Here is a 15,896-nt window from a genome sequence, read left to right as displayed (position 1 = left end):
TATATTTACATTAATTTATATTTATATTACAAATTAATTAGCCATTATTTATGTATTAATATTTTTCTGAAAATCTTTTAGTTAAAAGCAAATTGAAAGTAGTTTTATTAAAAAAAACATACAGTATAATTCGTTTGTAGTTTATAGCCTGTATTAAAATGTTTTAATATCTTTTAAATGGAACTAAATTATTCAGCGACGCCCAGATTTAAGCTCATTCTGTCAATTTAATGCCAAAATGAATATCGAATCTTTAAAGCGAAATCAAGGGTAGACGAGAATTTATCGATTTTTTAAATAACCAGGATACATGAAGAATAATATTTTTTTCTTGTATATTTGTAATTTGATTTTATATAAAATGAATATAAGAATGATTATTTTGATTATTGTGCTTTGCGTATCAAATATACTATTTGAAAAAAGTCTTAAATAGCCAGGAAAGCTGATTTAGATCTAACTTGTCCTGGAAATCAGAGGAATTTTGACAAGATTTGATAAATATTACATGATTGTTATACTGACACTGAGGTTAAAATACGTAACTATAGGTTATATGTGTTAGTTACTTAATTTTAAATATCATATACTATTGAATAAACCTTAACTATACTATGTAGTTCCTGTCTAGCCTCGGCCCTTTGCATTATTAATAAAACATACTCCTCTGCATAAAATAAAATTCAAATATATACATATAGTTCAAATGCACAATCAGATATCTATTTTTTGTAAGTTAATGAATATTTTAAACCGGTGATATTATCAATAGAGAAATAGCGTTAAATTTTTATCTGAAAGAAAGAAGGCGTATTATTTAGTTCGTAGAATAGGTTTATATTTAAATATGAATGGATTTTTAACTAACGGTCTGTAGTTTACAGTTATATATTTAGTATTCTACGTTAAGGCCACAATTTAAAAAATCAATTCACTTATTAAGAATAAGTTTTTATATTTTATAATAGATTTCGTAATGATTTAAATCTGAAATAATCTTTAATCTTTGAAACTAAATGTGCATCTTATGCTGCTGTATAAAAAGCTGATGTAAAAATTCGTAGATAAATGACATATTCTTTAGATTTATATATTGAGATGCACCATCATGAAAACATAAATTATATAGTTTTTGTATATTGTATCAAGCAAACAAAAGAAAATTTCTAATTTCTTAGACACATTTTTATCAGACATTAATTATTTAGTAACATTGAGTTATTTCGAGTTTTACGTCTTACGATAGGAATATGCTTAAATTATTATAAAATATCCTTAAATTTTTAAGATTTGATCAACTGTTAACGAGTGATTTTAGTAAAAAAAAGAAAAGATATTTTTGTACAGATCCCTAAATACTGCAAGGAGAAACAATTCCAGAATGTCTAGCGTCTGCTGAAACTTCAATAGCTCCAGATGATGCCATCGATCATGTCACAGACGACTTCCAATAAACTGGAAACTGTGTGAAACACGTTTTAAACATATCGTTTCTAATAAAACAAACTTGATGTGTTGTCAATAAGATAAGATAACTGTTTGTTCGAAAAAGGTTCTTATAAAGTAACAGCTAAAGTAATTTAACTTACAAAACGAAAGAATACACTCACAGACACTTATAGAGGAGAAGATGGTAATGTGGCCCCCTACTATGTTTTTGAGGCTTCATGTGAAAAATACAACAGTTATAAATCAAGTTAGTACGTTACATTGTGCCTAACCTATCGCCCTATGTAAACTTTCATGTAGAATATATTAAATAACCAAATACTATTTTTAAAAAAGTATTCCTTTAATATAAAAAATCACAACATATCATAAGGTGAGGGTTATATGGCACCTAGGGCCACATTAGATATATTGAATTAAAATTAAGTAATTAAAGGGCCTGCACAGGCTGTATGGGCCCGTAAACTGCGACTCAGGCGCTGGATCCACTCCTCTCCACGCGTGCCGCTACAATAATTCATCCCAGTAAGTATGCAGCTTGTATCTAAACCTTCAGGTTTATCAGAAAGGACTCGCTCATCATACTCCCAGTCAGTTTCTATAACTGCGTCACTTTTAGAGCTACTACTAGATGTGTCGATTCTCTGTCGTCGATTAACCTTGTTGCTGTTGCCCATTCCACCTTGACTACGTCCAAAGCCACGTCCGCGCCCTCGACTACGTCCAACTCTACGGCCTTGTCCACGAGTCTCGGCTAAGCGCAAAGATTCGGTTAACTGATTTTTATAAGGTGACGATGTGATCACTTTTGCTGTCGTAGCTTTTCTTCCACGATTAGAAGTTCGAGACTTAGCCCCGGGAAAGGGCAGAATATCTTCTGGTAGAATCAAATCAGTCCGTGTTTCTTGTACCGCTGTACTCGTTCCTGGGGCATTTTGGTTAGCCACAACACTTGATTGTCTGAAGTCTGACATACTGAATATTGTTTGACGCTTCCGCTATAAAATCAATGTCTGTAAAAACTTACGTATTGAAGGGATAAATTCCTGTAGTACGAAAACCATTCACTGCAATTTCCCCCGTGGTGCACTTAAGATATGCGCGGCCAAAAATATTAACACTATCGTAAGGCTTAAGCATTCGTCCAGAATGACTAAGAAATTTGCGAATCACTTCGCTATAATGACTCTTAAGCGCACCCGTGAAAATCATATCTGAAGGCTGTAGTTTGTGTGTCGTAAGAGACCAATGATAGTCATATATATTCTTTAATTAATGTTAAAATAATAACTAACGCTTTGATAATACTTTTTAATTAAAATTAAATAAAGTTATCTGTGTCATATATACCAAATACGTCTTTGTATCCCTCTTCATAGTTATCCGGATGTTAATCTGTCGTAAATTTATTTGTTAAGAAAACAAATACAACGTCGTCTTGAAACATTACTTTGCCGAACGAACATTAAGTTCTGTCTTTGACGGCTCTCGTTGAGGATATTTGTTCAAAATATGTTTTAAAGTATTTATGAGAAAGCAAAGATGAATTAACCAAAGCAAACCCACCACTTGTTTTAAAAATTTGAGATTATAATAATGTATCAAAAAAGTTCCTTCCCAAGTTTCACCTCATCCTTCCGTTTCATAAAACAAACTTATAATGAAAATAATTCTCAAGATTAATACTAAATTTGAAGAAAAGTCTATCAAATGTAGTAAGAAAATTATGTTTGGACACACCTGAAGTTGCGTGCATTCGTTATATTTTTAGAAATAATCAAAATGGCGGTAAAAGTATAAGGTCTTCAGAGAAACAATATTTAAAAATGGCATTTATATTCGTATTACAAGTGGCGCCATCGCTTACTAATTATAATATACTATAGTCCTTAGAATTATTTTTATGGCTGACTATAATTAATTATAATACTGAACCATTGCAATTTTGTAATGGCAACATTTCAGTATCAACTTGTATTTGAAAACTGGCTTCAACCATTTTGTTATTAAAAATCAAGTATGAAACTGTACCTCGAACATTCGTTTGACAATATACATTTTGTATTCGGAAGGAAGCTTAAAGGCGCTCGAAACTTAATTACGTTGATTGATATAAAAACAAAACATTTTAAATGATAACTAAGAATTACTTACAAAGGTAGAATTGTTCATAAGCAGTCTGGTTGTTAAATTCTTGACGTTGAACAGCGTCAATCCTCCCCAACGGTCGCGGAACACCAACTCCTCGTCTGAAATAAACGTTACATCAAAAATAATATATTACTCACGACTGCGAAATCTATCTACTATGCCAGTCTTCTTTTAATAACGACTTAACCCTTCTAAAATTGAAATAACAATGATGTTGGTAAACTCCTAGGCTGATAATAATGATTTCTGATATATTTTATATATTAGGTATATTTAGCTTCACGACTTCATGAAGGCTTCTTCTTGTTATCTTGAAAAAAATGTTTCTTATGTTGGAATAATTTGTAATGAATAATAAAACCTTATTAAAAAAAAATATTACGTTATTTAAATTAATTTTGGAAATTTATAAATATTATAAAGTTCTTAAATACTCACAAATATATCTTTGTAATTCCAACTGTTTTATTTTGTTAATAAAAGACGTACCTAAAGCAGGCGGTTCAAGATATCATTCCAACAATAACATTTTTACATTGGTCACCAGGTATATCAAAGTTCCTAATAACTTAATAAGTGTTTGTGAACAGAAGTACTCAAACAAGAAATATCTATCTATCTTTACTTCATCAACTATTTAAGAATTCAGTAGGAAAATAATCAAGTACTTTTGATATATGAAGAAGTATCTATTACGATAGTAGAAGTAGTAGCAGTAGAAGTATCTAAGTTCTAAGAAAATTGTGGCCACCTCAAACTCCGCTACATACTTTAGTGAATCCGATAATACACAGTTAAGTTTCCGAATAGAACTTATGAGGTAAGTCTTTCTCTTTATTATTTAGGGACTCCCATACAGTAAGAGTAAATTTCCCTCCTTTATTATATGGGCATGGAGCCAAAGGGAACGTTTTGGGAGGCTTATTAAGACTTGTGTTTGTATTCGGGTAGGGTCGCGTTAATCAATCACAATAACATGGGTCCGCTTTTACGTACAAGACGTGAGTTAGTCCTGGATACGGGAAAATACTAGTAAGTACATCTATTATAGAGAATTACGTAGGAAAGTCTTATTTAAATACTTAAACTGAGCCAAATATAAAATATTTTACAATTATAATAGGAAATATCGCTTATTTTTTAGTTTCTTGCGATTTCACATTTTGTTATGCGTGTATTTAAAAAAAGAATATCTTCGTCTTATAGAAGGCAGCCTTTTTTATGTTGCATTGTCACCTCTGTGTAACTTGGTGATAATGCCAATGACCTCAAGAAAACATTGATTCACAATGAACCTATTTATCTAGCCAACATGACAATAATTTGCTTAAAGAATTCGAAGCTCATGTAGACGTGTTTTTCACTTTTCAGCGTCTAGTAAATTCACAATCGCACTCTTCAGGGCATTAAATATTTGTAGCTAAAATAATAATATAATGAAAATTCAATTACAAAGAGATTAAGACTTTCGCGAGTTTTATTCATTTAAATAAAACTAATATTTTTTCGGATATACTATGCGTGGAGCTTTTCAGTACTTTTCAGTAATCGTGATCACGGCTGCTGAAAAGTATTAGTTTCATTTAATTTGTACAAAGAGCTTATTTTTTTTTAATACATTTAATGTAGTTAAAAGCAAATTGGTGCTCTTTATAGCAGTCTAAGAAACTGAAGCCACTCTCATGCCTTGAGTTGAAATATAAATTTGGCATGCTTGTTAATAAAACATTTTGATTTAAAAACCTAACTTGAATTTGAAAGATACTTTAAAAATTAAATGTCGGAAATGTGGAATGAGTTTGATAATGATAAAAGTTGGTTCCCAGATTTAAATCACAATTTATTAAAATAAATCTAGCGCCGTCCAGCTTCGTGTCGAGCGCTCCGAGGAAGACTGATGGAGGTTTCATTAAGATTTAAACCAGTCTAAGTAATTGAAAAATATAACACTACCCAGCAGACGATGCTCCCAGAGTGGAGAGGAGCTTGATCCCACTGTTAGCAAAGTAACCGTTTTTACATACATTTGATTTTAAAAGTATCATTTCGCTGATGTTAATTATAATTGATAATAAAAGTAAATTAGCCTAGTTTTCTGTAAATAATGAATAGAAATGCCTATATGAATATTAAAATCATCATGGTTTTTGACTCTTCGCTACCAACAGCTTATGTTGGGATAGAGAATAAATATGTGTTGTTTTCTTAACCTCGGGGCTATCATTTTGTTTACCCGCGGCCACCTTATTGTCACAGAGTTTGGTATCTGGCTATTGAGTTACAGTTTGAATATGTACATTTAATTATCTTTTGAATAATTACTTTCATTTTATTGGAGCTGGCTAGCCTTGGCTCACATACATATTTTTGAGTATTTTTACGTCATAGATTTTGTGATGATAATACAAAAATTGAAATATAAATGTTGAACAAGATAAATAATTTGCCAAAATTATTTACTTTCACGTAAAAAGATTCTATATGAAATAATTGTAAATGGGTATTTATAAATTAATATAATATAGTGTATAGTTTTGCTCCTAAAATCACTATATGAGTGTAATTTACTTCTAAAAAAATGTGACCGTTTAAATGTCATATTAATAAATAAGGCTTTAATTATAATTATTCGTCATATTTTATATTTGTTTCATTGAATATTTTTCATTGAATATGCTTTTCAGTTTTAATGACCTAACAAAAAAATATTTAAAAAAACATATTGTGTTTAAAAACGAAAATATGTTTTCTACTTTCATTTCAGAAAAGAAGACTAAATTAATGATTTTATAATTTATGCAAATTAAAATCACATCACAACAGAAACAACACTGGTACATAATCAAACAAAGATAAAACAAAACAGAACAACAACAACATTTCGTAAATTGTTTGATTTCAATAAGATTCATCCGCCACCGGTTTGCGGCTATGAATTTGGCCCGGGTCATTCCCGGTTATAAATCGCCCGGTTCAGGTCAGAACAAAATGTTTTCTAGGCTGGGATAGATTTGAATTGTGTCCAGCCTTGCATGAATATTAACGTATTCTCTATTGACAATTTATTTTACCCGAGTATTTTGGGTATTTTATGTTTTAGTTCCATGTTATTTCTAATGACGGTTCGTAATTAATTTATTACACGGCAACAAAGCAATAATGTACTATGCAAATAATGTTTGAGTAAAGAGATAGGGTGCATGTTAAAAAAACAAACTAATTAGGTATGCTATTAATCTATTGAATATATTTACATGATAATAACAGCAACGAACAATAGTTTCAGTTGTTGCTCCTCAATTAATTTTAACAGTGCTATTTTGAAGTGTGAAGGATATTTTTGGCCAGAAACAGGCAAGTTTTCGTATTGCAAATTTAAAATACCTTTTTATATAAGAACATAGTCTGTTAATTTTATTTTAAATTAAATTCATGTTTTATATTGAACATGAGAAATATAAATTTGAAATAAGTAAAAATGTTAATCTCATAAACATGTCTGCAAATCAAAAAATACTGATGAAAAAATATAAATTAAAAAGAATACAAAAACGTTTATAACTAACAAAATGTCAGCAAGTATTTCTTACACAAACCAGGTATACTTGTATATAACAGAGTCCGGTCAATATTTCCAAACCATTGGAAAAATCGGATGTAACCGGTTAAAATGTTGTTTGAAACCTATTGCTTACGCTATATTGTTTAAACAACTAGGTATGTGTCTGGTTTTATATTTTTATAAAAAAATTACTGATTGAGGTAACTTAAAAAGTATATTTTCGTTAAGGGAGTTCTTCTATGATCCCTCTAATACATGATTATGTCAAGATTAAAAGATATTTTATCCTTGTATTGACCTGATTACGGAGAAGACAAATAATGAGGATTATATATAATGCATGAATTTATGTATATTTGTATGTACATATATTATAAGTATGTATATTGATGTTATAGTGAAGTAATCGGTAAATTCTAAAGTATATTTATGTCAGTACGCCATGCGTGAACATGTAGTCGCTTGAAGAGCTATTAATTTTATCCAGCCCATATTCCCCGGTTATAAATATAACATAATATTTTTGCGGTCATAAAGGTTATTTATTTTACACGAAATATTAATGATTTTTTTTTAATACTATACTAGGTTTTTGGTTGGTGTTTGTGTGAAAGCATTCTTGTATCTTTTCGCTTAGTTTCGTGGTTATGACACCCTCGAACTGCCTCTGCACCGCCTTACGCCCTTCAAGTAATTACTTTCCATATGGTTATTACACTGTTATTACTTCTAAGATCGTTACCGTCTTTCTATGCCTCTCTAACAGCTCTATTCGTTACCGAGAAGATTGCCAAAGCGTTTACCGCTAAAAGACAAAGAATATAATTATTATGTCTTTAAGTTTCTTTTTCAATATTTAATGCTAAAACTAAACAAATACTTCATTCTACTTAATACATTCTAATATATTGTTCCAATAAATTTTATATATTTTTGGTCTATTTAAATTTTTTCCAGCAAAAAGCTTTTTTTTATAATTATGTAAGTATTAATCGAAGTATCGACTCTTTCATCAAATTTTTGGGGCATAAAAAGTATATAAAGGTGTATATCCACCAGCTCTCCGACCCGTATTCCTCCTGTTTATGTAAGCCGAACGTCAATAGAATTTATTTAGAAGGAAAAATAATGTGACATTTCTATTAAAATATGTTAGGTGAAGTAAAATTTATAGTCCTATAAAGTAAAGGGTTTTATCACTTCTTATAACTTGAGTTATTATTATGTAGCGTGTTATGATATATGTTATATATAAAAATTGATATAATTTTAAGAAAAATACTGTTGTATAAACCAAAGCAGAATGTTAGTGAAAATGACTTATGAAATAGTATCTTTAGTTTAGGAGGTTGAACAGAGAGAGAGAGAGAGAGAGAGAAAGATAGACAGAACAAAAACCTTTATGTGAGAGACCCACTTGTACCTAGCAAACTCTTTTTCGTAAACTCCCAGATAAAGCATTCTTTCAGTTTTATTCAATTTATAATGAATATGTTTAAACATAATCCTAATAGAATATGTTGTCCACAAAGACACATTTACATTCAATTAAATGGTTGAAATCGAATCTTGTATATCAAGGCTTGTGTTAGTTCCATGAATTGATAACTCAAAAAAATATTTAAAGTAAAAATCATACAAATGCCGTTTTAGTTGTTGAAAAGGTTTCACAATTTCATTTTTAATCCGCTATTCTTTTAAAAATTCTGTTCCATCAAGGCAATCTGACAAATGAATTCTAGGTCTTCGTTGGATTTTCAGCCAGTTGGTGGCACAGCGCCAATGTTCTGTAGCCACTGCGGATATGTTTATAGCAAGTATTATTGTGATTTTCAGTTTTTCAAATAGTTTTTATGTTCTCTCTACACAATCAAACATATCACGACTATTAGTTCGACCAGACATATTAGGATTATCAATGAAATTATCAATAAACTGTTCTATAAACTTGAGTTAAAAAATTGATTACTTAATTATCGAATACTTAATTTAATAAAAAAAATATTACTTAATTACATCACTAGTTATTTTAGTTATACATTGTAGCTTGAAGTAATACATCAATGCGTGTTTATATATATGTATGTGTGGGACCGTATGTATGTCTGTGTGTCCTTATATGTCGAGGGTAATATTTTATTAATGGTTGGAACAATTGATCATTAAGTTTAATGCACAATTAATTCATACCTCTAGAAATAAACCGATTTTACGATGTTAAATATGTATCCCTAATTAACACCTACAATATATTATTTATATTAAATAAATATATTTGAAAACAACAGATAATTTTTAGAGTTTCAAGCAAGTGAAATATTTTAAGTAGAGTATTCTCTTCCTTTGATCAAAAATTTCATAATGTTCGGTTGTTTGTGTTATGTTAAGCCCTTGTAAACTGTCACTCTCATCTCAGCTGTAAGCAAGGCAGCGATGCATGAGTCTCGTAATCCATAATAAATAACCCATACTGAGTAGTATGTACTGATGGAGTCAGTTTACAGGCTATTAATAATTCTATACTTTATTAGAAGTAATAAATTTTGATAAATCGTTTAACATTATATATAACCGACTTTCAACAATATAATTTGATTCATAAGTTTTTTTTTTTCAAAAGACTAATAATCATCTATTTTTTTATCGTTCAAACTGTTATTTGATGTAATTGCTACTTCATTATTATATCGGCTAATGGAGAAGTTTTATTGACAACATAATCTTACAAATATACAGTGATTTACCTTTTTTAAAAAAGTATTATTTATTAACAACAAGTGGGTGTATACAAACTTGATTGGGATTGTGGCTTTCCATACATTAGAAAATGAACAGGAGCATTGATACAAGGAATATGGTTCAGATGTTTAAAAAAGTGGTGCGTTGAGTACAGCACTGTGTGAACACACATTCACAAATCCAGACTTTACATTCTGTTTTACAAAGCACAAGCCACAAGATAGGTATATAGTTTCAACCGCAACCCTATTATAATTTATCAAAAAACATCCTAATTTTAATAAAGACGATAGCGGGCTATAATTTATACAATGGAACCTCTTCTTAAAAGATAACATATCTTTTCTCATTCACACTGCTAGAACTCAAGATTCATACGAGTTTTCTGTGTGCATCCAGAGCGTTAGGTGAAAAAATAAAACAAAACTGGGCATTATATAACAAATAATAAGATTAACTGACAGACATTTTCTTCGTGTCTTCCCGTGATCACGTTTGTTGTAATGTAACGTCGTGTTAAATATAAATTAATATATTAAATATTGTAGTGCATATAACCGAAAATTATAGTATCAATTAACCAATTTAATTCCTCCATCTCGGTCTTACCACGAAGAATCTCTACGCCTTCGTTGTAGACCTCACTTACTTCCAGAAGAAGCCATATGATTATTTCCTGCAGTTTGCATGCATGTTTCTTTTTGCCATAAAATTTAGTGTTCTTATGCTAAAAGTAAATAGAAAGGCTATCACTAAGATCGTGCGTATACCATCTTCTGCTTCGTTTCAAAATACAAGAACCTTAGTTGAAATTAAAGCCAAGCACACTTCAGTTTATACAAAAAAAATTTTTTGGTGTTTACAAATCTTATCTGTTCCGTAATCAATATTTCTTAAAATAAAATACTTGGTATTACATCTTAGTTTTTAATTGGAGCGCAAGATAAAAAAAAATTGTCTAAATAAAATATTGTCTCTAATAAATTTTCTTATTGCTCAAATTCTCATCATTCATTTTCAAACTTTCTAAATCACCACTCGGAGAGCGATTATCCGGCTAATTCAGGCACCGGACGATCAATTGTGCTCGGGTCTATGGCGGAAATAAATTGTGCAGGTCAGGTCGTAAAAACGTTGCCATAACTTGGATTCTGATGAATTTAAATTGCATTCATCCTTGATATACCCTTTCTGTGTACAATCCAAGTTCACGTTGTCAAATGATGAAAATAAAAGTGTTTTAAAAATGTCACTAAACAAGTAATTGTGATATGAATCGTGTCGTAAGTAAAACGAAAGTTAGATGTATGTTGAAAAAAATTATAGATCTCCTTTTGTTTTTCTTTTATGTTTAAGAAAAGTGATATTTAAGAGAAAAGTTGTAGATGATATAACTAAATAAGTAATTAAAACTATTTTTTTTATAAAGTTTATATAAGTGTTTGTTTTTTTTTTTATATCTGTGTTCATAAATTGCTAGTTCAAGAATAAGATTATTATATCTATCTATTACTAAAGATTAGATTATTCCACAAGCTTCCTCTCGAAAATGAAAATTTAATCCCTCTTATAATTAGATCTTTGGAATTTCCATAAAAAAAAATTACTCCGTCGAAGTGGAAGATCGATGTAACGTGCTTATTATAGAATTTAGTGCGTGACTGTCAGGACTTCTTTCCTATATCTTATAAAGTCTAAAACGACAATACATGTGGAACAACACCTCCGGACTTCCTCAGGTGTCTCAGAATACTTATCAATAAGTTTTTCCGAAGTTATAATTAAGCAATTAAGTAATTTTATACAAGTAAAATAGTTATATTAGTACAATTTTTAGTTTCGAAAAGTATATACTTACTTGATAAATTCTTTATATGAATTTAAATTAATTATATTTAAAAGATTTTAAAGTATTCACAACTTTTTTTATTTTAAATTCTGAATGTTTTTTAAATTGAATGTTAAGAGTGTAAGCCTTAAAGATGAACATTTACAATATTATAATATTTTGAAGACTTTCTCGTTTTAATTCTGCAAATGATGATGACAGAAAAGATAACAAAAACTTTAAATAAAGGTTTCGAGAGCCATAGCCATAATGAGACTGATACAGTACAAGAAATGGAGAGTAAAGCTGGACTCTTTAAACATCTGAATATTTTTGTATTAATAAACTAAATGATTAAATCCTATACACAACACGCGTTATTTGGTATTCATTATACAATACATAATCTTATAAATGAAAAAATCATAAGATTATAAATCGTCGCTGCCAATGTGTCACGAACATAGAAATATCATTAGGAGTTATTAATGAAGTTGTTTTATATTCACGAGTAATATTTTGTTATAAATACTAAGCATCTTTAGAAACATGATGTTACCGAGATGAGATGAGATGAGATGAGATGAGATGAGAAATAATTTCCCTGTAATGTGAAATTGGTATTGAATAATTGTTTTATAGCATATCTTTTATAAAGTGAACATCTCAATTATGTTGATTTCGATGTCAAAGATGGGTTACTGTTTTATTAAAAAACTATTTATTTTAAAAACTAACATACCTGAATTAAAGGTAAAAGATATTTTGAAATATCTTTATGGGTTTTATATTCCAAAACAGCATCTGAAAACTTAGGGATCGAGTATAACACATTGTTTCAATGTAACCTGTTAAAGTATAACATTATTAGCACCATCAGTTGCGACTCACTTAAATTTCAATGCATAAAACAACTTTAATATATTCCCTTTGTTAGCGCAACATCGGCCGTTATTATAATCAAATATCAAGCACAACGCTCCTATCTGTTGAAGGTAAATATAAAAAAATATTCTTTAATTATAAATTCAGTGAATTAAATAACTGTGCAATAATGAAAACTCAAAATATATACGTATGTAATACATGGTAACATAAGGACATACATACATGTACATACACCCTGGATGGTTCTGATTGAACTATTCAAGAATTAAAATCCGCTAGTTATATTCTTGTGAGTTTGTTATATTCTGAAGGAATTGATATTACATTAATTTGTATTTTAAACATTGAGACATTTTTTAAATATTTTAGCTTTAAAATGACCTAATTATTTCTCTGAGTATTTTGTGTTACCTAAGACCAAACTACTTTTTATATACATATATCTGTGCGCGATGTAACTCGTTATTGCATGTGAAACTGCTTATAAATGAAATTTCAGAAAATTACCTTGTACGAGTATATCTTTAAAAAAATCGCAGAAAACTCAATTTTGTACAAAATTCTGCAGAATAAATCCATAAAATGATACTATTTCTTTATAGTTTTTCGAATAAATGGTTAGATAAATTATCTGATAAAATTTGTTCGCCTAGATAAAATAAATAAATCGAACGGTTTAGGTGACACGTATGACAGGTCCTAAATCAAATATAGATTGTATGGTTCGAGTTAAATATATAAGATATATGCAAAGTGTAAGCAGGCTTCGGCGTCTCGTGTCACTCATAGTAGATTTACACTCGCGTACAAGTCGCGAGACGAGTCGCCTCGCGTCTTGTCTTTCGCCTCGCAGCGCTTGCGTCGAGAGATGCGAGCTGTGATACGAGACGAAGCACAAGACGAGGTACGAGGCGAGAGTGTAAATGTAGTTTCCGAATATTTGATTGTTTTTTAGAGAAATTGTTTTTATAGAGAGCTTCAAACACCTAAATTATAAGTTCAAAGAACGAAATTTATGTTTGTGCATATTATGTATCTCAAGCGTTTAATTAAAAACAAAAAAAGAAAAATACCATTACAAATCTGTCACATGTCGCTTTTCCAGGATATTAAAAAGATGTCTAGGTGTGAGCACGAGATGCGATAATAAAATGGTATATTGTGTGTAGTTCTCGGAAGTTTTGAATGCGATAAAAGACATGTCAGGACGAGTAGAAAGAGACGTTTACAGAGGCTTTACAAATAATATCGCAGTATATACTATGTTTATTACAATATATGATAATATAGGTGCTTTCTGTTAACACCGAGCTCCTTGTGTTATGATATCAAGTTCAACGATTTAATTTCTAATTTGATCTCTTTGTATTATTTTAATATGAATATTGTTAATCTTCGTATGTCACTGACAGATTAAATTATTCTTACAACGTAATAGGTAATTATTTATCTGTTATTTTCCTATGCCTACATATTAAAAAAAAAAATTTCATATTGTAGCAATTTTTCAAGTTTCAAAGCATTTTTTGTTGTTATTTATTGTATTATTACGAATAAACCGCTAATAGAAAATACTGTATGCGGTAATAATTTATAAAAAAACGTTTAACATTAGGCTTATATCAAACGGAATTAAGTTTGGCATAAAAAATATATATTTATTAATTTGCTTTGAATCAAAATCGTCGCTTTGTAATTTCATTCAACTTTTTTGTTTCGGTCTATTGTTACTACTAACATAAGCTCGTTGATTATTAAGCGTTAGCACTCTAGCCTCTTCTATAACGTCTAGGACTAAACCTACATTATTATTAAAATTTGAAACCGTTATGAAATTAATAAATCTAGCAGAGATATTATAAGGTAGTCTAAATTCAAACGATAAACCTTCATACCAATCAAGTCGTATATATATATTTATATATATATAATATAGATAAAAATAGTAGTAATTCCAAATTGTTTCGGTGGAATATTGAACTATTCAAAAATGTCGCGTTCATCGTTACGTAAGTAATTTCAGTTCGTTAATCTGTAATATGTTTGAATTCAAATCATTCAATAATTCAGTGAGTAAATAATAAATAAATGTTTTGTTTGTTTGCTTAAATTTTCGATACTACAGTATAAATCTATCGATAAAATTCAAAGAGAATGTACTATGCCACATTGATTTTCCCGTGCGGAGTTTGAAACAGTTACTTTCAGAATATTACGTTTCAGAATATTTATATCCAGAGGGTGTCCTACTAAGTATTTTTCCGATATTTAGCCTTGGGCATACGGGTACGCGACCCCGGATCCTCGAGCCACCACTTTCATACCTCTATCCTCAGTCCATGAAGGTGGTGTCCTGTACCTCCCCTCATTCCCCTTCCTAACCTCTTTCCCCCCTTCTCTATCTTTTCCTTTCCTGGTTTTACCCGTAAAACGGGGTTTTGGAGGTCAGACGGCAGTCGCTCCGTTAAAACCACTCCCGCCACTCTTATGGTTGCAAAAGTTTATGGACTGGGTACGGCTAGGGCGTCGCCGATAAACGACGCGCAGGCACATCGCCCTACACCTGCGATAAGTGGGCAAGGGCTACCGTGTCAAGTACGGGCACGGCTAAAGACGTTAGTACCCCAAAGGAAACTCCGCTTTGCAACGTGGAATATTGGCTCTCTAACCGGACGATGCAGAGAACTCGCAGACGTACTCATGAGACGTCGGGTCCAGTGTGCGTTCCTCCAGGAAACTCGCTGGAAGGGCAATAAGTCTCGGAACATCGGACAGGGTTACCGGCTGATATACACTGGGTCGCCTTCAGGTAAAGCTGGTGTAGCGGTAGTGCTATCTGAAGAGCTTCGGAATGGTCTTCTTGAAGTCGATCGTCGCTGCGACCGCCTGATGCGGGTGCGGGTACTGATCGAGGGAGTGATTACTAACTTGATCAGTGCTTATACTCCTCAGGCTGGAAGTAGCGGGTCCGAAAAAGAGTCATTCTGGGAGCAATTTGAAGAGGTTCTACGTGCTATACCAGCTGCTGAAGTAATCATAGTTGGGGGGGACTTAAATGGCCACGTAGGTAGGGCTGCGGAAACGTTTGATCGTGTACACGGTGGTTTTGGTTATGGTCGCCGCAATGCAGAGGGAGAAAATATTCTCAGAACCTGTATTGCGTCTGACTTAGCCGTCGTGAACACGTTCTTCCAAAAGACTCCACAGCACCTCATCACGTATAAGAGCGGGTCCCACTCAACCCAAATAGATTATCTGCTGACCAGACGGTGTCATATC

General features: G+C 31.1%; 1 protein-coding gene across 3 annotated transcripts in view; it reads right to left on the bottom strand.

Moving 5' to 3' along the window:
- Positions 1-15,896, bottom strand: part of LOC116775096 (inactive dipeptidyl peptidase 10) — a 489,500-nt gene that overhangs the window by 22,060 nt on the left and 451,544 nt on the right. For all 3 annotated transcript variants that reach the window (XM_061524606.1, XM_061524607.1, XM_061524605.1), the window contains one exon: positions 3,604-3,698. In XM_061524606.1, coding sequence (XP_061380590.1) covers positions 3,604-3,698 — 95 coding nt within the window. The remainder of the gene's footprint in view (positions 1-3,603; positions 3,699-15,896) is intronic.

This window comes from Danaus plexippus, chromosome 25 (genome assembly GCF_018135715.1).
Source record: "Danaus plexippus chromosome 25, MEX_DaPlex, whole genome shotgun sequence".
NCBI lineage: Eukaryota > Metazoa > Arthropoda > Insecta > Lepidoptera > Nymphalidae > Danaus > Danaus plexippus.
This window is presented reverse-complemented; position numbering and strand designations above follow the sequence as displayed.